This window comes from Eucyclogobius newberryi, unplaced genomic scaffold, assembly GCF_026437365.1.
Source record: "Eucyclogobius newberryi isolate DKJ021-1_F unplaced genomic scaffold, fEucNew1.0.hap1 SCAF_15, whole genome shotgun sequence".
In the NCBI taxonomy this organism is placed as follows: Eukaryota; Metazoa; Chordata; class Actinopteri; order Gobiiformes; family Gobiidae; genus Eucyclogobius; species Eucyclogobius newberryi.
In genome coordinates this window covers 13,216,059-13,238,703 of record NW_027315779.1, presented here as the reverse complement: position 1 = coordinate 13,238,703, position 22,645 = coordinate 13,216,059, and the positions used below count along the sequence as shown (strand labels likewise).

Genomic DNA, 22,645 nt, shown 5'->3' with positions numbered 1-22,645 from the left:
TGGAAGAAAGAAAGGAGATGGTTTGTGGACGTTAAATGTGGCGCTAATGTGGAGCTAGTGAGGAGCTAGTGTGGAGCCAGTGTGGATCCAGTGTGGAGCTAGTGTGGAGCTAACGTGGAGCTAACAATAAGAAAACAAACATCTGTGATGATGCTCTGTGAGGAAAACCAGTGCAAACCTGGACAGATCAGGAGCCACAGGTAAAAACACAGGTCAGAGTGTAAAAAGTATGAACATAACAGTGTGATGCTGCTGTGAGCTCTGACTGTGTCCACACTAATGTAACTGTTACTAAAATAAGTTTAAACTATGAAGATACTGAGCTCTTATTGAGTTTGTGCAGTAACATGTCTGTGATTTCTACATTTCACATCAGAATCATCTCACAAGTCCATGTTCCTGTTCCTGCTGCTGCATGAATATGGATTTGTGCAACAGTGTCCACAAATAAATATTACTAGGGTCTATAAAAGCCATTAATTTATAATATTTCGAATTGTTTTATTTTTCCGTCGGCCTGCAATCAAAATTAGTTTGATACCGCTGGTTTAGAGCTTTGGCTTTTGTGTGCGCAGAGAGCGATTGAGAGCGATTTGTGAGACTGCAACGCGCTTAAATCGTGTTCATTTTAAGCACATTCATCTTTTCACAGCGCCAAACGTTTCTTCGTGTTTCATAGCATCGTTTACGTGGCTGTTATTTGCGCGCTCGGAAAACCACGTTGGAAAGCCCGTGCGAAAGGCTCAAACTACAAACTAAAAAGCTCAATAAAGTCCATTTTGCAGTAGCTTCCACAGTGTCGCCAGAGTCCACACAGCTGGCCGGGTTTCAGTCGCTTCCAGTCTTTCCTTGGACCCGGTCCCAGATCCAGACCAGTGACCGCTCTGTTTTGAAGTTGGACTGGGTCAAATGAGGACAAGTTGAGTCCATTTAACTAGAGCTGTAAATCCTTTAGCTGTTTAGTCAATCAAGATTTGTATTAGTCGACTAATTCTTATCATATTTACAGATTGCAGTATTTATACAAGGCACCAGCTAGATATGGAGTGAGTTAGCTGAAGACTTTGGAGTTTAATCTCTCTTATAAAAACACTCTGTAAGCAGTTTTTGCATGAACTCCGGTGCAGTTGTGATCTTTTTGAGTGAAGTTTAGGTCGTATACACAGAAAAAAAATAACGCCGTTGTTTTGAGAGCTTTAAGTCGACTATTCGACCGATAAAGGCACATCTTTAGTCGACCACAGCCCTCGACCAGGTTTAGAGGTGATTTACACGATCGTTTGTGATCCAACCTCTCCAAACCGTTTCACTTTTCTATCCTGCGATCATCTGAAAGCCTCCAAACATCGCACGCTGCGATAATGCAGGGCTGTTGTGGCGACAGAGCAACACCAGTAGCGCCTCCATAGAAAGCCTGTCGTTATAATTACTTTATCAACGCAACGTTCCATAAATAACGGCCGGAACAATTCACTTGAGGCTCAATAAACAGTATGGAATGTTTACTTCTTGGATTACAACAGGTTTTGTGCCGTAGACGATCCAATAAGTCATTTCTTTTCCTAATTATATATACTAAATGAGTACCAAGTCTTTAATACTGTTTTCTATTTACCACAGATTATGTATTTACAATATTATACATTTAGAAAAGAGTGTGCACAGCGAAAAAGTATAGTTCAAAGCGCTAAAAGTTAGCAACATTTTAGGACAAAACATGGTGTGTGAACGCAGCGCCGCACCCTTCACCACCCTTCAGCGACAGCCTCTCATTTTCTCCAGTGTCTGTAATCACCGCCGAGTCGGGCTGTAGGTAATATTCAAATCAGACAGAGCACAGATGGGGTCGTGAAGGGGGCGGGCCTGTCTCGTGACAGGTTCGGAGGCGGCCTTTAATTATGAAGGAATGTGTCACTCACAGCTGTCGCTTTATAGGTCCAACAAAAACTTGGAAGTCTATACGACGACACATTTCACTGAGACGCAGTGAAAACAGTTATATTTCAGATTTAATCAACATTTTGCCCGTTTGTCCCCAGTAAAGTTTATAATTGTACTTCCTGGTTGGACACGAGCACAAATATGACATAGGTAGAGGTAATTCCACAGCTGTTACCTAGCAACCAGACTGTAAACAAGAGCCAGAATCCACATAAATGACACAATAGTTCTGATCTGACACACAATAATACCATAAAACACCTTTATTTAGTCCAACAATGTTTTAAACTGTCTCTGTGTCGCACACTGATGACATCACAGAGGGATTCAGACACTTCCTGTCATTTTACACTCTTATTTTTCTTCACAAACTGCAACTTAACAGAACTAAAACTACAATACATATTTACCACAGGTTCTACTCCACCAAGTCAGAATGAGTGAAACAGGAAAAACTTCATATGGACTTTAAGACAAGGGTTCCAAATCACGTACTTTTACAGCAAATATATGTACATCTGTGATCATAGCCTTAATGTTTCATTTTTTACATTTATATATGTAATTTAATTAAAAAAAATCTACTTTTAAGTGGACAAAACTGCCTGTAATTGTAATGATTTTATATATAGGTTTAATATATTATTATTTATAGGTATACATCTATTTTTTTCATGATTCTATGTTTTTTCCCCGTTTTGCTGTGTTATTTGTCCTCGTCTTTGTCTCTTATGTTGAATGAGGTAAATTATTTTGTATGTTTTGCCCACACGAGTTTTGCTGACCATCTGTATCCTTGCCTCATCTGAATAGTGCAAATCACAAATAAAAACAAGTATACATCCCATAAAAATAAAATAAAACGCATGTCAATTCAGTCCCAGTTTTAGCCTTAGTGAGAAAATCTTCTGCATCGTGAAGCTCGCCGCTGTGAATGCAAAAGTGCCCGTCACACACTGCTCCTTTGTTCACGTATCTAAGTAACTTGTTCAGACTTCTGCACGATAAATCCCCGGTTGAACGAGACAAAACAAACGGAGTGGATTCACAGCACAGGTTGGAGTTGAAAAACGCCTGCAGATGTGCGACTGTTTTAACACGCCGCGGCGGGCCACACCCCACCGCCGTAAATCACCCGCCTCGTTTCGGCCGAATATTTGCCTGACGCGTCCCTGAGCGCCTGGCCGAGGCTCGGGACGGAGGGCACGATTCCTCAACATTCCTCAGAGCAAATCGACTGCGGCACGGGCAAAACGGTGATCCGGCGAGCTGTGCGACGGGCGGGACATGAAGATGGCCCATTGTCGCGCCCCAAAAAACATCAAAATACATTGTTTCGTAAGGCGAACCTTGTTATCTGATGGAGACTAACACTCCAGGCCGGAGAGAACTATGGACGCAATGGTATAGGGTCGATATCGATTCGATTTCGATATGTTTTGGTGCTCATTAAAAAAAAAAGAAAGAAAAATAATTATAAAAAAACATTAAAAACAAGTTAAATCATGACAGCTGTGAATGTGTCTGACGAATCATGAGTTCAATGATTAACAGCTCTGAACTTTTAAACTGTGGAACACTTTTTATGATGTACTTAATGTGGGCCGCTGGGGGAGACACACCACCAGAGCCAGGGTGTGATGCGGGCAGGACGGTGAATGCCAATAAACCCTCAGATGGGTGTATATCCAATACGGTCGCACCGCTTCCTTGTAAGAAGCATGTTTTTCAAAGTGTAATTTGATAAACACAAAGTAGATACATTTAATGGAGTGTTTCTGACGTAGATTTAGACCCAAAGGCTGAAGTGTTGTGGCTGAAGGCTTCAACAGGTCAAATATTTATATCTGAAGTTGTTTGTAGGCTTTTTTGACATTTTGATTTAAAATTCTGCTGTCTTTGTTATAAAATGTCTTTTCGTTTGTGTTTGAGAGAGTGTATAGTTGAGATAACTATTATGATGGCCAGGGCCAGGGCCAGGACCCAGGGCCAGGACCCAGGACCCAGGACCAGGACCCAGGACCCAGGACCCAGGACCCAGGACCCAGGACCCAGGACCCAGGACCCAGGACCCAGGACCCAGGACCCAGGACCCAGGACCCAGGACCAGGACCAGGACCCAGGACCAGGTTCCAGGACCCAGGACCAGGTTCCAGGACTGCTCGGCCAAGTCTTTCCAAAGCGCCTTTCAGAAAACCGTCCCACGTCGTTACCTCTGAGGCAGTGACAGTATTCATTAGCGCAGGAGGGGCCCATGTCACCGTGTCCTCAGGGGCTTGTTTTTTTCTTTTCTTTTCCCAGTCATCCATAATCCTCTGTGATACCTCGAGTAGCTCAGCGCTGACAGAAAACCACTACAAACACAAATGTAAGTACTGCACGAGCGCTGACGTTCAGACGGAATCAGGAACAGAAACAAATAATAATCGTGACCATTTTAGATGCAAGAATCAATTATTTAAATCTGTATTCTAAAAAAGTAAAGCTGAATGTAAAAAGCTTTTATGTAGCCGTTTATGTTAAATATACACTAAGGTTATGCACACGTTTACTGGAACACACTGAACACATTTATTTAGCAGATCTGACTAAACATTTTGCCCGTTTGACCCCAGTTTGACCATTTAAGTAAAGTTAATAATTGTACTTCCTGATTGAACATGAGCACAAAGATGACATATGTAGAGGTAATTACACAACTGTTACCTAGCAACCAGACAGTTAACTAAAGGCAAACTCCACATAAAACAATAGTTCTGATCCGACACACAATAATACCATAAAACACCTTTATTTAGTCCAACGATGGTTTAAACTGTCTCTGCGTCGCACACTGATGACATCACAGAGGGATTCAGCTCTACTTCCTGTCATTTTAAACTCTTTTTCACAAACTGCGACTTAACAGAGGTAAAACTGTGATAAATATCTATCACAGGTTCTACAGCACTAAACTGAGACAGAATGTGAAAAACAGGAGAAACTTCCTGTGGACTTTAAGCTACACCTGCCCTGGGCTAAACTGGCTGTAAATCTGTGCCAGTTACTCCAAGGCGGGTGAAGAGTCTGTGTGTGACTGAAGCGCATTAAAGGATCAAATGTAATTACAGCTCGGAACAAACGCGACGCAGAAATCACATTTAAACAGTTTAAAAGTAGTTTTAGGTTCAGTAGAGCGCGTCCACGATGGAACACCCACAATCTCACAATCTGTCCCTTTGTTTGCCTCGACATCAGCAAAGTAGTCGAGTGAAACCTTAGTCTTCAATCTGTGTAAACACCCGACTAAAGGCAGAGCAAAACGCCACTGTCACGATTATAAAATACACATTTAGAGGCAAAAAACATGCAATAACAACAACAGGAAGGAATTAAGTCACGATATCACGACAAACTTTGAACGCTGATGTGTTGCAAATGAAAATATTACTAACTTTAACTACTTTATGACACGGACAATAACGCTAAAGCTGAATTAAGATATATTAAAAAAACATGAGCTGCAATATAAAATAACAATGAAACGCTAATGTAGGTAAAAGGAAATGTCAAAGTCTTGCACGATAACAGGTCGATTTCCTTTTTCAGCCTTTTGTTTTGGCCTTACATTTTCAGGAAGAAGACAATGACACACTTTGTCCCTGGAGTAAATCATTACCGAGTTGAAGATGTTATTTATTTAACGCTCTACCGCTCAAATGTTTATGTGACACACAGAAAAAGCTGAGCACGTGATAAATATTGAGCCTCTAAATGGATTGTTATTTCAAGTGGTATTTCACCCTGGAGAGACTCAGACGGTCCCTCATCTGCCTGAAGAGTGGGTCCAGCTCGACTCAGACGGTCCCTCTTCTGCCTGAAGAGTGGGTCCAGTTCGCCTCAGTCGGTCCCTCATCTGCCTGAAGAGTAGGTCCAGCTCCAGTCTCCCTCGCGTCCGTCTGTCCGTCTGTGAGAGTCGGATCTCTCCTTCACTGGAACTCCTCCAGGTTTCTACGCTTTTTTCCCAAAGAGGTTTTTTTTGTAGTTTTTCCTGGCCGAGAAGGAGAGTCTAAGGACAGAGGACCCTGGGACATCGTCCCTCGCCACCACAGACATTGTCTGACTTCATCGCCACCACAGACATTGTCTGACTTCATCGCCACCACAGACATTGTTGATTCATTTCTCCCTGTGGCCCTCAGAGGCAACTGTTGTTGTGATTTTGGGCCTTACAAAAATAAATTGATTTGATTTGATTTGACAAACACAAGAAGACAGTATTAGCAGGCTTTATTACGAAAGTTATTTGGCGCTCAGACCCCGGCGGAAGACATTGCGATTACGGGCGCTCCGTAATGTTATGTTTAGATGTCTCCCCCGGGTCTGGGGACTGGTGGTGGTAGGTAAGGGAATAAAGAGGATGAGAGATGCGCGGGAGGAGAGGGGGAGGTGGTGGGTCGCAGTACGATCGGGGACGGCCGAGCCAACTGCACGGGGGTTATATGGGACCGGCTGTGCGCTGATTGGGAGCGAGGAGCTGCGTTGATTGAAATGGGGAGCAGGTGCGGGGCGATGGCTTGTTCTTGGACCCTCGTTCTCGCCAGGAAAAAACTACAAAAAACCTTTGTGGGAAAAAGTAGAAACCTGGAGGAGAACCGTGATGAGGGAAGGGATCTGAACTCCCACGATGGACAGGCTGGACTGGGTGCGTTGGTGTAGCTGGGGGGGGGCAGGAGGCCATGATGTAGGTGGAGGAGTTAGGTCTTCCAGGCTGAATTTACGCAGGCTTCATTAGTTTGACAAGTAATTTTAATCTTAGCGTTTTTGTCGAGCAATTCTTTTTAAATTAAAGTCAATTTAGTCGACTAAATCTTTACAATTTTGAGCCAGTGTTTGGGTTTAACTGTGATAAATATACATGTTATTTATTGTCAGGTTTGATGCTGAAACGTGAAACTGTCTCCATCGCCATTCGTTCCTTTTATGAATCCATGTTTAGTTTTTATTATTTGACAAAAGAAATCTATACTTTGTCATTATGCTTACTTTTTATTTACAGTAGAGCACCTGTAGTTCATGTGTTCATTGTCTTGTTTTGTCATCGTTACTTTTTTTGGTACCACTTTATAGTCACTACACCTTCATTTGCATTACACGGCATGAATAGACGTAATTAATAATGAACACATAGTTTATTAAGCACGATTTAGGCTTAGTAACAACTTAATTAAGGTCAGGGTTATGAATCAGGGTTAGAGTATTACTAAGCCTGAATCAGTCTCAACAAACCATTTGCTCATCATGAATTAGTTAGTTGCAGCCCTAGACTTAATTTTGATAATAGATAAGTCTAGCAATTATTCTTTTGATTAATCGATTAGTTGTTTTTGATGCGAAATGCCAGTAATATGAGAGCTTTACCCAACTTTACCCAGATAAAGCTGAACGTTAAATAGACAATGTTTGTTGTCCGAGTAACAAAACCTCTTCTCTCAGCTCATGGCATGTTTTGTGTATGGATCAGTTAACAATTATTCAATTACCTAATTAGTTGACTTAGACCATTTTTATTGCGATTAATCGATGAAATTGTTTCAGCCCTAATTAAGTCTTTGTTATTTACATATTACACAGTTGTAGTCAGTAAAAATACGACAAAACGTATGTGTAAATGTTTCGGGCGACGTCATAATCGTGGCCTGCCAGTCTGCGCAGGTCGTAAACCGCCGTCTCACAGGTCAAACTCCAGTCCCGCCTTGTTTTCGTTCAAAAGCCGGACGCAGCAGGTTTCAGGTGCCGCAAAGCCTTCTGGGAAACGCAGTCACGCCCGTAAAAGTGTGTGTAAATGTGTCGCCGTTGAACCCAGTGCTCGGGGGGGAAAACGCCTCTGCTTCTGCTGGTTTTATTTTCAGCGCCACGGGCTTATTGCGCCGTCACACGCTCACACACAAATCTTAGTGAAACATTTCACATGAGCAGCATTATTGGAGTTCCAGCGCAGTGCAATTCTAAATATGTCGAGTTTGTTTTGTTTTAGAATGAATGAATGACAATGAAAGTCAAACTGGGCTCGTCTTGTTTCACGCTCCGTTTATAAAAGCCGGAACAATGCGCGTGTAAGGATCTCACAATATCACATTATAGTGAAGAGAAAATCTAAAAAAAATACCGTTGCATGCTTTTTGCACTATAGCTTGAGATAAAACTCAATACAGACTCGAACATTATAGTTTTGTATTTATTGCAGTTTGTGTTTCCTTAAACTTTAAAATGCTCTGTAATCAGAATGGAGACAGAAGTTCTTACCGGGTCAAATAAAGGTTAATAAAGTAATAAACAAAAAAGTGAAGTAGGCTTAACACATCAAAATGCTAAACAACAGGGCCATTTAACTACATTTTCCAAACACGAGATCTCTTTCACTAATCATGAAAAAACAACCGGTACATTGGATTTTTGTACAAACAGTTTTACCCAAACCAGTACTGAACCAGAGTTACTAGTACCAACCAATCTGGGACTAAACCAGAACTAACCCAGAATCAAACCAGCTCTAAAGCAAGAACTAAACATGGACCAAATAAGGACTAATAAGTTTACAAGATAATATTTAAAAAACAAAACAATATTTGGCAGTGGGCCGGATCCGACAATCTGAAGGGCCTGATATGGCCCGCAGGCCATATAATAACATGGCTAATTCTTTACACCCATACAACCATAAATAGGCAACAATTCTTTATTTCCAGGGTAGAGATGACAGTTCTATTACAGAGGTTTTTTTTCTCCTTTTTAAAAAACGAAATAAAATAAAATAAAAATAATATATATATATATATATATATATATATATATATATATATATATATATATATATATATATATATATATATATATAAAGTTATGGTAAAGTTTGTAATAAATCTGCAGATAAAAAGAAAAAACTATCTGTGAGCATTTGTCTACTTTTAAAACATGTTTTCATCATTTTCTCCTATATAAACAAATAATTCATGTAAAATACAACAGTGAATGTGTTAAAACCAGGTCCTGACGTCGCTCACACGAGTCTGAGGGTTTCACGTCGACAAAACCATCGGGATTTGTCATATTCTGTGATTAATGGAACAACATGTTCCACTTCACTTTAGCCTCCAGTCAAAAATATTAAAAGTAATTTTTTACAATCTCCACGGTGACATTTATCGTTCTGTACAGACACAATTCAGCGTCGTCCCACTTTATTCAGCTTCGCTCAAAAACGTCCAGTAGTTACAGACTCTTTATTGTACAACTTGATTTTCAAAGTTTCCATCAAAAAAGGGGAGGAAAAACGTCTTGTTTATTTAGTTCAAACTGGCATTTAAGTCTCTGAGGGTGTGGCTGTGTTGACTTTGGCCTGGGAGGAGCTTCGTTCTTCATTTTGACTCAAAAGACAAGACTGACCTTCGACATTGAAGTTTAGACAAATTCCAAAAGACTTGAAATCTGACCGATAAAGTAATGCTACGATTTAAAGACGGCGCGTTCTGTTCAGGGCGATGTGTGAGACGGGGAAACACTCAACGTTTAAAACACTGTCAGAGTTTGAAAATTACACAACCTAGTGCAGCGTTGGGCCTAAACCACGACTGGGTTAATCCATGAGTCGTGATTATTCAGGTCACAATATAATCCTAAGAACCAAACAAATTATGATTCTGACACATTTAGAAGCAAAATTAACAGGCCAAAAAATAGACCTAAATGTAAATATTTGTTTTCATTTGGTTGTCTTTGTCACATTTAACTTTATTTTGTCTTTCAGAAAGTTTCATGAAGCAGCTCACTAAAGAAATAAAGATTTCATTGTTGTTTGGTCAAAGTCTCAATAATCATAACACAAAATATTTTATGCCGATTACAGAGCAGTTAAAGTACAAAGAAGAGCTCCGCCTCCTCATAATGATGGGTAATAATAATAGGTCTTACTCGGAGTTGGATACGGATCTGTCCAGATGATACAACTGAATTTTCTGCGATGGAACCCTACTGGATGAATGAGGGATTACACCCACTTGATATCGCTCACTAAACTCACTAAATCATAGTAATCATAATAGTAATATGAACATATATTTGGCATTAGGGAAAACATATCTATTAAAAATAAAAATAATAGAATACATTTCTATTCTTACTTATTAAGGACTTAGAAATGCCCATCTTCGCACAACCCTGCACATTCGTCTGGGTTTGGGGCTGGCAAAGAAGGGAATAATGTCACATGTGAAGCATGCGCAGTGTTAAACCGGCTTCAGATCACATGCATTGTGTGTAATCCGAGCCGACTTCAGACAAATGACACGGTTCTGTTGTGACACGCCGCGCGCTCATCTGCCCAAAATCAGTCTGCAACTAGTCTGCTCTCACAGCAGTTCGATCGGAGGTGCGTCCTAGTGTTCAAGAGAGGAACAACTCCAGCTGCTTCATCGTCTTCCTCCTTCTGAAGCCACAGCAACAGTCTCCATCCAAACCCCGTCATCCTCCGTTCACCTCGGCATCTCTCTAGCCTCAAAACCTTTATGAACGAATGCATTTATCTTCCCTTCACTGGCACTTTATGATTCATTTAAAAACAGCTTTTATTTGTGTGTGAATGTTTGGTCGTTACATCACTTTTAAAAACTTTTGACACAGTTTGAGTATTTGAGTTTTATACATGTATTGTATTCGATTGTGTTTTGTTTTGAATTGTTTTTTTGTTAGCGTGTTTAAATAGGCCTTTTTGACTAAACCGAGCGGTTGCCTTAAAAATGTGGAGCTCCACTTCCTGCTCCACTCATTCTTATGGGAATTAGCCGAGTATCACTAGAATAAAATCAATTAATGAAGAGAAAGAGTGAGTTCCAGATAATAATCAATCACATGTTCAGACCTTTACGTCCCGTGTAAATACTTCACTGAACCTGCTGCAGTGATTATTACTCTGGAACTAGCCGGGCCCATGGTGGAAAGGGCCCAGAATGGAAAGGGTCCAGAGTGGAAAGGGCCCAGGGTGGAAAGGGCCCAGGGTGGAAAGGGCCCAGGGTGGAAAGGGCCCAGGGTGGAAAGGGCCCAGGGTGGAAAGGGCCCAGGGTGGAAAGGGCCCAGGGTGGCAATAGTAACGCACAATGAATCACTGAAGTAACAATATTTCAGTATTTGACAAAGCAAATATCGATACCACGACAAACTACACATATCACGACAACAAGAAGTCCTCCATCTGACAGAAATGTACAAGAATGTATTCTTTCAGTCGGAATCAACCTCCATTTTGTCTCTGTTAAGTCATCACAGTCATATCCGATATTGCGCAGCGCTAAAAGCCGGTCAGTCGTTCCTGCTGATCCAGACCAGATCAGGAAATGGTCCACGTCGGGTAAAGTTCAGCGTTTTTGCAGTTGTGCGTTATAATCGTTGCGTTATCTTCGCTCTTACCTCCTCCTCCTCGAGCTCCGGGCTCTTGATGGGACTCGACGACTGACTGAAGACCGAGGACTTTCCACTGACGCTCTGCGAATTGATAAAACAAAAAGACGTCAGGTCAAAACACACATTAAAGCTGAATTAACCCAGCGTTTCTCCCCCGCACGCCTCACTTCATCCGCGCACAGATCGGTTTTATAGATCGAAAAAGGTGAGCGAAAGAGCCACTCTACGACAATTTGGGACGGGAGATGATTGGCCGTCCTTTGGCGTCGCTTTTGCATCCGAAAAGGCCCGTTCTAAACCCGTGTTCGTGGCCCGAACGGTAAGATTCACACCTACTTTCTCATTTCATGGTTTAAAAATCAGGCTTTTAGTAAATAATGACGCCAATATTATTTGCACTGCCCTAAACTGGTTAAGTTCCTATCTGGAAGACAGGAAGTACTTTGTTGAAATTGGTAGCTGTGTCTCAGACCACATGACCCTGACCTGTGGAGTGCCCCAAGGGTCAGTCCTGGGTCCCCTTCTGTTCAACCTCTACATGCTGCCGTTAGGTCAGTTGATACGCAGTGAAAATGTGTCCTATCACAATTATGCAGACGACACTCAGATCTATGTTTCACTATCGGCAGGTGACTATGGACCAGTGGATTCACTCTGTCACTGCATCCAACAAATCAGTTTGTGGATGCAAAACAACTTTCTCCAGCTGAACTCAGACAAGACTGAAATAATCGTTTTTGGCCACAGAAACAAAGAGAAAGTGTTAGCGGTCACCTCCAGAGTCTCGCTCTAAAACCTACAAACCAAATTAGAAATCTGGGGGTAATAATGGACTCAGACTTGAACTTAATAGCCACGTCAAATCAATAACATCAGCAGCTTTTTATCATCTAAAAAACATTGCCAAAATCAAAAATATAGTGTCAAAACCAGATTTAGAGAGACTTATCCATGCGTTTGTCTCCAGTAGATTAGACTACTGTAACGGCCTGCTCACTGGTCTCTCCAAACGAGCTGTAAAACAGCTGCAGTACATCCAGAACGCTGCTGCTCGGGTCCTGACTAGAACCAGGAAGTATGATCACATTAGTCCTGTTCTCAGGTCTCTGCACTGGCTCCCTGTGGCTCAGAGAATAGACTTTAAAGCAGCTCTGCTTGTGTACAAGTCTCTCCATGGCCTAGCACCAAAGTACATCTTGGATATGTTAGTGCCATATGAACCATCTCGGACTCTGAGGACCTCAGGGACCGGCCTCCTGCTGGTGCCCAGAGTCAGGACAAAACATGGGGAATCTGCGTTTCAGTTTTATGCAGCTAAAATCTGGAACAGTCTTCCTGAAGATGTGAGACAGGCTTCAACTCTGACAATGTTCAAATCTAAGCTAAAAACAGTTTCTTTGCACTCTTCTCTTTTGTTTGTGATTTTATTAGTTTAGAAAATCAGTTGGATTGATAATTTTTAATTTAGTTAATTTTATTGTATTTCTGTTTCTGTAATTTCTTTCTGATTTGAATGCATTTTTCCTGCTGTGAAGCACTTTGAATTGCCTTGTGTATGAAATGTGCTCTACAAATAAACTTGCCTTGCCTTGCCTTGCCTATTTGGATTAATCTATAATAGTGATAATTTGGGTCACAATACGATCGTGTGAACCAAAAAGTAACAATTCTGACAGTTTTAGAAGCAAAATTAAGTATTTTTAGCTCAATCTATTGTCCAAAAAAATAGATCACTTTATCTGGCTTTGAGTCACATTTAACTTTATTTGTCTTTCAGAAAGTTCAGTTTGGTAAAGCCGCTCACATGTCAGACTGAGGGAACGACAGACAACTAAAGATTTCACAGTCGTTTGGTCTCAACAATCGCGAACAATCGTTAAACCACAATGTTATTTACCACACAAAAATTTGACATTCGACAATTTTAGTCAGGCGGGTTTATAATGTTTAATGTGCAACGTTAACCGACACGCGCGCTGCTTTTTGTGTTCTTTTTATCTTGATTTATGGGATTGTCGGCGTTACTTGGGAGTTTCTCTGCACTTCCCGAATAATGGTTGATTACGATGTAAAACGGGCCATTGACACACATCGTTGCAACATGATTGACGCTGCTGTTGTCATTAGCAGTTCAAACCCTTTACTTAGTGTGCAAAACCTTCAAATCAAACAGAAGAAACGTCCGTGACTGACTGAAGTGCAGTGACTGACATGAGACCGTTTTAAAAATAATTCACACATTCCTCGCAAGCACTAAAACCATAAGTGGAATTAGTTTCTGTGTCGGCGTGTCTTTACCGGGCGATGATTTACAGTTTTCCGACACACCTGTTTGAAGAGACACGCCCCGGCACAGCGCATAGTTCCACCTGGACCTGAAACAAGTCCAGCTCTGTCTCTGTCTGTTATTATTCAAAAAAAAAAAAAAAAAAAAAAAACGCTTCTGGATCCATCAGTTCAGAGATTTAGGATAGGATGTTACCTCACACCTATGAGCGGAGAACTATGACGAATCGGGCGTCTACGATAGCCACAAAGGAGTGTTTTTAATGCCGTTTTTCTTTTTCCCATCGAGCACTAATGGTGACACGATTGGGTTTTTGAACCGCCGATTGTTTGTAAAACGAGTGGTTTGGAGCAGACTTTGGAGGAAGAAATTTTAGTATTTTTTGTGTTGAATGACACAAGTTTAAACATCTGCACGGTTAACGCCAATGAAATCCATATGAAAATACATTTTTATTGTTGTTTTTGAACCAAATCAAATTAAATTGACATGGATCAACATGACGACAAAAAACATTGACTTGAGAAACGTTTTAACCACTTCATGGAGTCGTTTTTGGGCACAATACTTTTCACTCCAACTTGATTTAGCTTGAAGTAACAATATGCAAGTGTTGGTTCCTTTTTCCACCGTGACACTTCATGTCGACAATATTAAATTATTTGAACATTCCTCCAGCTGTAATTTAGTTTGTTTCATTTCTGTCACATGTCCGTTGTTTGAAAATACCAGTTTCTGAGCTTCATCTAAAGTTTTGTCGTACCAAATACATAAACTTCAAATTATACATCAAATACCCCCGACAGATTCTCTTACTGAAGTAGTTGTAATTTCCCCAAGTACTTTTGAACTCAATATTATAGGGGTGTAAATCAAAAGTACCAGCCAAGGACACATTGGCGGCATTAGAAGTTGGCGTGGAGATAGAGTTGAATAATGACATAATTAAAGATAATTATATCGTACGGTCTAATCTTTTCACTGCAAAAAGTCGCAACTAAAAGCCTTAAGAATGTCAACCAAAGCAAAGAATCCAAGAGTACCTCGCCGAGCACCAAACGATGTGGAACGACGATGCGCCCAGTTTCGCTCGGTTTAACTGGACCACAAACCAAGTCCTGACCACAAAGGTGTCTTATCTGGGCTTTAAAAACAAAAACGGCGATCCTTTCCCGTTTGCCTTTGTGGCTGTCGAAGGTGTCGGGCCAAATTGCCGGCGGAGACGTTCCTCGAGACGTTCCTCGAGACGTTCCTCGAGACGTTCCCCGAGACGTTCCCCGAGACGTTCCCCGAGACGTTCCCCGAGACGTTCCCCGAGACGTTCCCCGAGACGTTCCCCGAGACGTTCCCCGAGACGTTCCACGAGACGTTCCCCGAGACGTTCCCCGAGACGTTCCCCGAGACGTTCCCCGAGACGTTCCACGAGACGTTCCCCGAGACGTTCCCCGAGACGTTCCCGAGACGTTCCCGAGACGTTCCTTGAGACGTTCCTTGAGACGTTGCTTGAGACGTTCCTCGCGTCGTTGCGCGATTGAAAACCTGACAAAAGGAGCACGCTGCAGGCAGGACTCATGTCTTCCTCATTGACTTGGAAGCGTTTCAGCCGCTGGGCTTTACTTCCTCCAATTCTTTCTGTAAGCGTTACACGCAGGGAGTTTCCAGAGCACTTTTAGTTGGGTAATTGCGGCGTCCACAAACACATTACCACCTTTATTAGACAGTTTTTAGCATTTATACATAAAGTTCACAATATTTGCCAATGAATTACACACAACAAAACACTAGATTTAGATTAATAGACCTAATATTTTACTTATTTATGTATTAACCGTGATTTAACCAGGTAAGAACCCTCTTTTTCAAGGGGGACCTGGGATTTTTGTTGAAAATTTACGGGAGAACGTGTGTGAGTGAGCCCAAACATTACGACTTATTTAGTACTGAATACAGTTTCTTTTCATGTGAACTGTGGGTCTAATTTCTCCAAGTTGCACTTCGCCTGCTACACGTCACCTTGGTGTTATTTTCTCGTGTTCGAAGAGATGGAAGGGGGTTTGAGTGTCCTCCCCCTAAAAAAAACATTTGTACAAAAGGAGGTACAATTTCCTGCTTTTTGTGGCTTTTAGAGTTTGCCCCAAATAAATCCAACTACCGTATTTTCCGGACTATAAGTCGCACCAGCCAAAAGAAGAAAAAAAACATATATAAGTTGCACTGGAGTATGAAATGCGGTTGCAAGTGTGAAAATAACAAATAATATCACATATAAGTCGCTCCGGAGTATAAGTATAAATATAAGTATAAGTCGCACCCCGGCAAAAACTATGAAAAAAAGGTGCACCTTATCCATCTATCTTCTTCCGCTTTATCCGGGGCCGGGTCGCGGGGGCAGCAGTCTAAGCAGGGACTCCCAGACTTCCTTCTACCCAGACACTTCCTCTAACTCCTCCGGGGGATCCCGAGGCGTTCCCAGGCCAGCCGAGAGACATAGTCCCTCCAGCGTGTCCTGGGTCTTCCCCGGGGCCTCTTCCCGGTGAGACATGCCCGGAACACCTCCCAGGGAGGCGCCCAAGAGGCATCCGGAACAGATGCCCGAGCCACCTCAGCTGGCTCCTCTCGACGTGGAGGAGTAGCGGCTCTACTCCGAGCTCCCCCTGTGTGGCCGAGCTCCTCATCCTATCTCTAAGGGAGCGCCCAGCCACCCGGCGGAGGAAACTCATTTCGACCGCTTGCCATCTATAGTCCAGAAAATACAGGTATTCTTTTTACTTTGAGGATGGCAGTTCAGTCGCCTTTAATTTGTTAGTTCTAGTGAATAAGTATAAACTCATATCTAAATTAGTATTTCAAACTTGAGTAATTAAGTTTTGCTGTTCTCTTTGTGTTTTTCTCGGCAGGTCCATGAGGACATTAGAGCCCCGTCCATCAGAGCCACTGCTGCTCTACAAACTCCGTGAAATCTCAGAGCTACGTGTGAGAACTGGGACCGCACCGCCACGGGTCCCTTCACACCACGGGACCAGACCAGGGCCAGACCAGGGCCGGACCAGGGCCTGATTAAGGCCTGACCAGGGGCAGACCAGAGGCAGACCAGAGGCAGACCAGGGGCAGACCAGGGGCAGACCAGGGGCAGACCAGAGGCAGACCAGAGGCAGACCAGGGGCAGACCAGGGGCAGACCAGAGGCAGACCAGGGGCAGACCAGGGGCAGACCAGGGGCAGACCAGGGGCAGACCAGAGGCAGACCAGGGGCAGACCAGGGGCAGACCAGGGGCAGACCAGGGGCAGACCAGAGGCAGACCAGAGGCAGACCAGGGGCAGACCAGGGGCAGACCAGGGGCAGACCAGGGGCAGACCAGGGGCAGACCAGGGGCAGACCAGGGGCAGACCAGGGGCAGACCAGAGGCAGACCAGAGGCAGACCAGGGGCAGACCAGGAGCAGACCAGAGGCAGACCAGGGGCAGACCAGGGGCAGACCAGGGGCAGACCAGGGGCAGACCAGGGGCAGGGCAGGGGCAGACCAGGACCAACAAACGAGTATTTTAGCAGTAGACTAGTCAAATGATAATTTCTGTTGTACATTGAGACTTTTTGATACATTTTTAACCAAATAAATGTTGAAATAAAAAGACTGAAGGCTTCTAGATAAAACATATTTACATATTTATTTGATTTTTTATCAATAATACACTTTGTTTTTAAAAAAAAATGTATATTTTAAAATGTTGCCGTCTTTGTTCTAAAAAAAGGTTTATTTTTTTGTACTCGACTAGACCCAATTAAGTTATAGTGACATGACCACAATGATAGTTACAATTTGTTATTTTGACTTTTCAAACTCTAAAACACATGAAAAGACCTTTTTATAATCACAAAAAAATAAATACATCTTCCTGATTTTCATCAATAATACACATACATATTTTTAAAATATGCTCTATCTAGAAGTCTTCGGTCACCATATTTCTACCTTTATTTTCCTCTGACCTGTGGGGTGCCCCAAGGGTCAGTCCTGGGACCCCGTCTGTTCAACCTCTACATGCTGTTAGGACAGTTGATACGCAGCGAAAATGGGTCCCATCACAATTATGCAGACGAGTCAGATCTATGTTTCACTGTCGGCAGGTGAATATGGACCAGTGGATTCACTGCATCCAACAGATCAGTGTGTGGATGTGTGGACCTGCCTCCTGCTGGTGCCAGAGTCAGGACTAAACATGGACCGGCCTCCTGCTGGTGCCAGAGTCAGAACTAAACATGGGGAATCTGTGTTTCAGTTTTATGCTGCTGATGATGTGAGGCAGGTCTACTCTGACAATTATCAAAGCTTGGCTAAAATAGTTTGTTTTAAATGTGCATGTGACTCTTCTCTTTTGTCTTTATCTGCTCTGTGATTTGAAAGCCTTTCTTCCCTGTTGTGTGAAGCACTTCGCCTTGTGTAATAATTGTGCTCCACTGATAAACATTTGGACTATCAAAAAAATAAAATCATTATTCTTTGTTGCACCCCAATTGTGATCATCAAAATATGACTACAAATGTGTTTTTTCATAATCGACTTGTAGTCCTGCGGGATACATTAATCTTATATTTGTTATCATTATAATTTGGTCGAGACAGTGCGTGTTAATCTAGCCATGAGCCAATATTCATCCGTTGCCCCACAGTCACTCTCACAAACACTCTGTCATATTATTGTAAAGATTCCAAGTAACCACGAAATAATGAACTAATCAAATGAGAAATCAAACGATCAAAGCAGAGTTTCTGTTCACATTAAAACTAAAACTCTTTCCCACAAACCTTCTATAAACACCTTTTGTAATTAACCCGTGCGACTGGTTTCTAGCTCAGCGATGTCACATTCTCTGGCATCTGCTTCTTCATAACAGAAAACCAGCATTACCCAACAGGAACATGATGATTCAATGACAAAACGGCGATATCCACTGCAGAGACGCGTTTCCACACGTTGGATCGTCGGCGTTTGCACGACGGGGATCAGAGGTTAGAAGTACAGCAGACAAAAGCACAACGCCGTCTTTAACATCCACCCTTTTCACAGGAGGATGCCACAAAGAGATGATCTGCATTTCTGAAGTTCAACCCTGCTCTACCTTATGTAATCAGCAGCTCGTTAGAACAAATTCTGAAGTGTGATTTACTGCATACTGCTGAATAAAGTACTGACCATAATAAAGAAACTCAATTATGCCAGTGACACAGCAATCTGGAAGCAAATGAACACCCAAAATATTTTTCGGACTATCCGAACTATAAGTGGCACTTTTTTCATAGTTTTGGCCGGGGTGCGACTTATACTCCAGAACTACTTATATGTGATATTATTAATTATTTTCACACTGACACCCGCAAGAGGGCGCTCTAGGCTCTTAGCGACGCAGAAGATCTGCACTTACTCCGGATTTTGTGGAGTTGTTAAGAAGTGACACAGAAGAAGAAGAATTCAATGGATTTAGTGATACAGCGACACATTTCCCCAAAAGATGCAACTTATATGTTTTTTTCTTCTCTGTTATGCATTTTTGGCTGGTGCGACTTGTACTCCGGTACGACTTATAGTCCGGAAAATACGGTACTTCTCTGAATGTGCAATGTTGTTACAAAAATACCTTATTTTAATACAGAAAACAAACAAAACGAGTCTGACTTTTCACGCTTTCAAAAGGTCAAGTTCAAGTGTCACCTGCAGCACAAAAGACAAATATCTGCTGTGGCGCCGTAAAGTACAGCTAACAACGGCAATTTGTTTTGAAGTTTGGTAAAGCCGCAACCAACGACTGTTTTAGTAATAAACGAACTGAACGGTTGTTTCTATTGCACGCCGAGACTGTTTAAATCCATTGTCAACCAAATAAAGGGTGAACTCTGGTGACTGAAGACTTCTAGTCATTTTATTATTGATGAACATTGGAAACTGATCATTTTTTGGAAACATTTTGACTTGATACCGTCGCTGCCTTTACACGTTTCAGAGTCTGTTGCACGATATTGGACGTTATTAACCATTATTATTAAGCATTACCATGCGATATGGCTGTGCTGTGGAATCGATACATGAGAGTTATTGCAATATTTGAATTGCCTTTCTGACGCAATACTTTCAGTTATATTGAAACTAAAATGCGCACACTTTAATTTACCAGTCAGAAAAACAGCTTGACATTGACTAGTCTAATTAAGGACTTAATTAGAATATGAGAGGTTTTGTCTTAAGAGTTTTGTTTATAAGAGTTTTTCTATTAAGAGTGTTTTTTAAAGCTTCCTATAAGTGATCCGTTCTTTTACTTGTATCTACTGCGTTGCAACACCGAAATTTACCTGCAACCAAATCTACCCTCGGGTACAAATAAAGTAACCTTACCTTATGTGTTGACAAATAAAGTCTCATCTTATCTTAAAATAATTATTATGTTTTAATAATAATAATGAAAATAATAATAATAATAATAATAATAATAATCATAATATTTAACAGAATGTTTATTGATATGACCCTGACAAATACATAAAAATATAAAAGCAATCTGCCGTTTTAAAATTGCACATACAGATGTAGTCCAGACGCCAATCATCCAAATATGATCATTTTAGCAGTTCTAAACATAATTGAAACAGCAATAAAAACGTCAATGAAGAACCCACAGATCAGCCGAGGACACGCATCAAAGACTTAATTCAAATGGAGTCAATCAAATTCAAGGGATTTCATGCAGCGACATTAGCCTTTGGCAAAAACTCTTCAGTTCTGTTCTGTCACAACTTGTGGCATTCCTTTCAGCCAAATAAGGAATCATTCAGGTCACAATGTAATCGATGTAATCTGGCTGTTTTAGTCAAGTTGTCACTTTATTTTGTCTTTTAGCAAGTTCAGTTTGGTAAAGCCGCTCACAAACTTGAGGAACAGGAATGAAAGGGCACTGAAGACTGTTTGCACGACAGTCAGTAAAAACAATATGAATCAGCTACAGCTTTTATGTTTTTGGAAGAAGAAGAACCGGAGTTGTGTTAGACCTCACGCTCAGAAAACACATTAACACAGTCACAAAAAAACAGTACATTTAACATGCAAAACGTGAAACAAATTTGACCTTTCATCAGAGCAGAACACGCCAAATCCAGTGCATTTACAGAGGCCCATTAATACATGCCGTCCCATTCAAATACATACATAAACTAAACATTTGGTTCACAGTCTAAATTGTGAATAATCGTTAAATTGTGATGCATTTTCCCATAAATGCTAAAAGACTAAACTTTGATATTGTGACATCCAAAACAAGAATTATTTTTATTAATTTAGATTTTTGTTAAACAATGCATTTTCTTATGTTCAGTTCCTATATCTGTAAATGTTGTTTATTGACAAATGGCAATAAACCCTATTCTGATTCTGTATGGTCCTGACAACGACTAAAATTTTCAAAACTACAATTATTTTCTACAATCAACGAGACACGATTAGCCGATTAGTCGTTGCAGCCCTCGTAAATGCGATAAAGCGGCTATTGTGACGCGCGTGTCTGCGGGTCACGGGTTCACGGGTCTCACCTCCAGAGTCTGCTGCTGCTGCTGCTGCTGGTGGTACATCTGGTGGTACTCGGACTCGTTACCGACGCTCAGGCGCGGCATGCTCTGCAGGTAAACGGGCTGCACCATCTGCTGCATGACCTGCTGCTGCATGACGGGCTGCTGCATGAACACGTACTGCTGCTGCGGCTGCACGGCGTGTTGCATCGGGACCAGGTAGCGCACGTCGTACGACCCGTTCACGGCGGTGGCATACGGTATCGTGGACATCGGCGCCGCGGAGATCACCGTGCTGGCGGGCTCAGGCGACGCCACGCTCAGGGTCCGGTACGTGGTGGTCTCCGGTGCTCCCACGCTCAGGGTCCGGTACGTGGTGGTCTCCGGTGACGCCACGTTCAGGGTCCGGTACGTGGTGGTCTCCGGTGACGCCACGTTCAGGGTCCGGTACGTGGTGGTGGTCTCCGGTGACACCACGTTCCGGTACGTGGTGGTGGTCGTCTTGTGACTGGTCTGAACCGACATTGTTGGTCAGCGGATCCCAATGTTCGGGTTGTAAAAGTTTTCCCAATAATAATAGAACAAAGTTTGGAGACGCGCGCCCCGGACAGACGTGTTCCTCAGCGGGCGCAGCGAGAGGAAAAGTCCCGGTCAAGAAGCGCGTATCCCGAGCAAGGAAGGGCAAAGTGCCGCGGGGAGTGTGCGCTCTGTATGCAAATGACGTACTTCAGCATGGGCGGGGCCTGAGTCAAACCGGTTCAAAGCATTGTACTGTATTTGATGCTTTGACCAAATTTGTCAACTTTCTAAGACCAGTGCAAAGAGGAAAAGTATGTCCACATTGTCTGTGACGGACACGCCGTGTGAAAAGCTTGTTTTACACCGGTCGATAAGACAAACAGAAGAATACGTGCTCTATTTCTACATTATATGGAAGGATGGACTTTGAATCAACGCTTTTAAAAAAAAAACAATAAGATGAAAGATGTCTCTCTTAAATTAATTCAAATAATTTACCCCACTAATCAATTTATGCTAAGATGTATTAAAACAATTGACCCTAACTGCACTTTTTGTAAAAGAAATACCCTGAAACAATGAGTCATCTTTTTTATAATTGCACGAAATTTCCCCATGTGTGGACAATAAAGGAATATATTAAAGGCGGTATGGACGATTTTTCGGCGATTTGAGAACGCAAGCGGAAGTGCGCATGCGCACTCCCCCGTGCGGACTGATACAACACACACGTGCGTTTGTTTATTAGCGCGACGGAGCGCATCGCATCGCTCGTCTCCCGTAGATTTCTGTCCACTTCTGCGTCAGCTCGAACTGTCTTTCTCCGTCTTCATTTTGCCCCGTACACTGAGGGAACTATATTATGATAGATCCATGCGCTTAGGCACGCGGAAACGTGGGGACGAGCCTGACACGG

General features: G+C 42.2%; 1 protein-coding gene across 1 annotated transcript in view; it reads right to left on the bottom strand.

Annotated features, from left to right (window-relative positions):
* Window positions 1-21,823, bottom strand: part of pof1b (POF1B actin binding protein) — a 38,553-nt gene extending 16,730 nt beyond the window's left edge. Inside the window, exons 1-2 of the mRNA XM_072446067.1 lie at window positions 21,235-21,823; window positions 11,383-11,457 (exon numbers count right to left, since the gene is read on the bottom strand). Coding sequence (XP_072302168.1) covers window positions 11,383-11,457; window positions 21,235-21,735 — 576 coding nt within the window. The 5' untranslated portion in view covers window positions 21,736-21,823. The remainder of the gene's footprint in view (window positions 1-11,382; window positions 11,458-21,234) is intronic.
* Window positions 21,824-22,645: the final 822 nt, after the last annotated feature.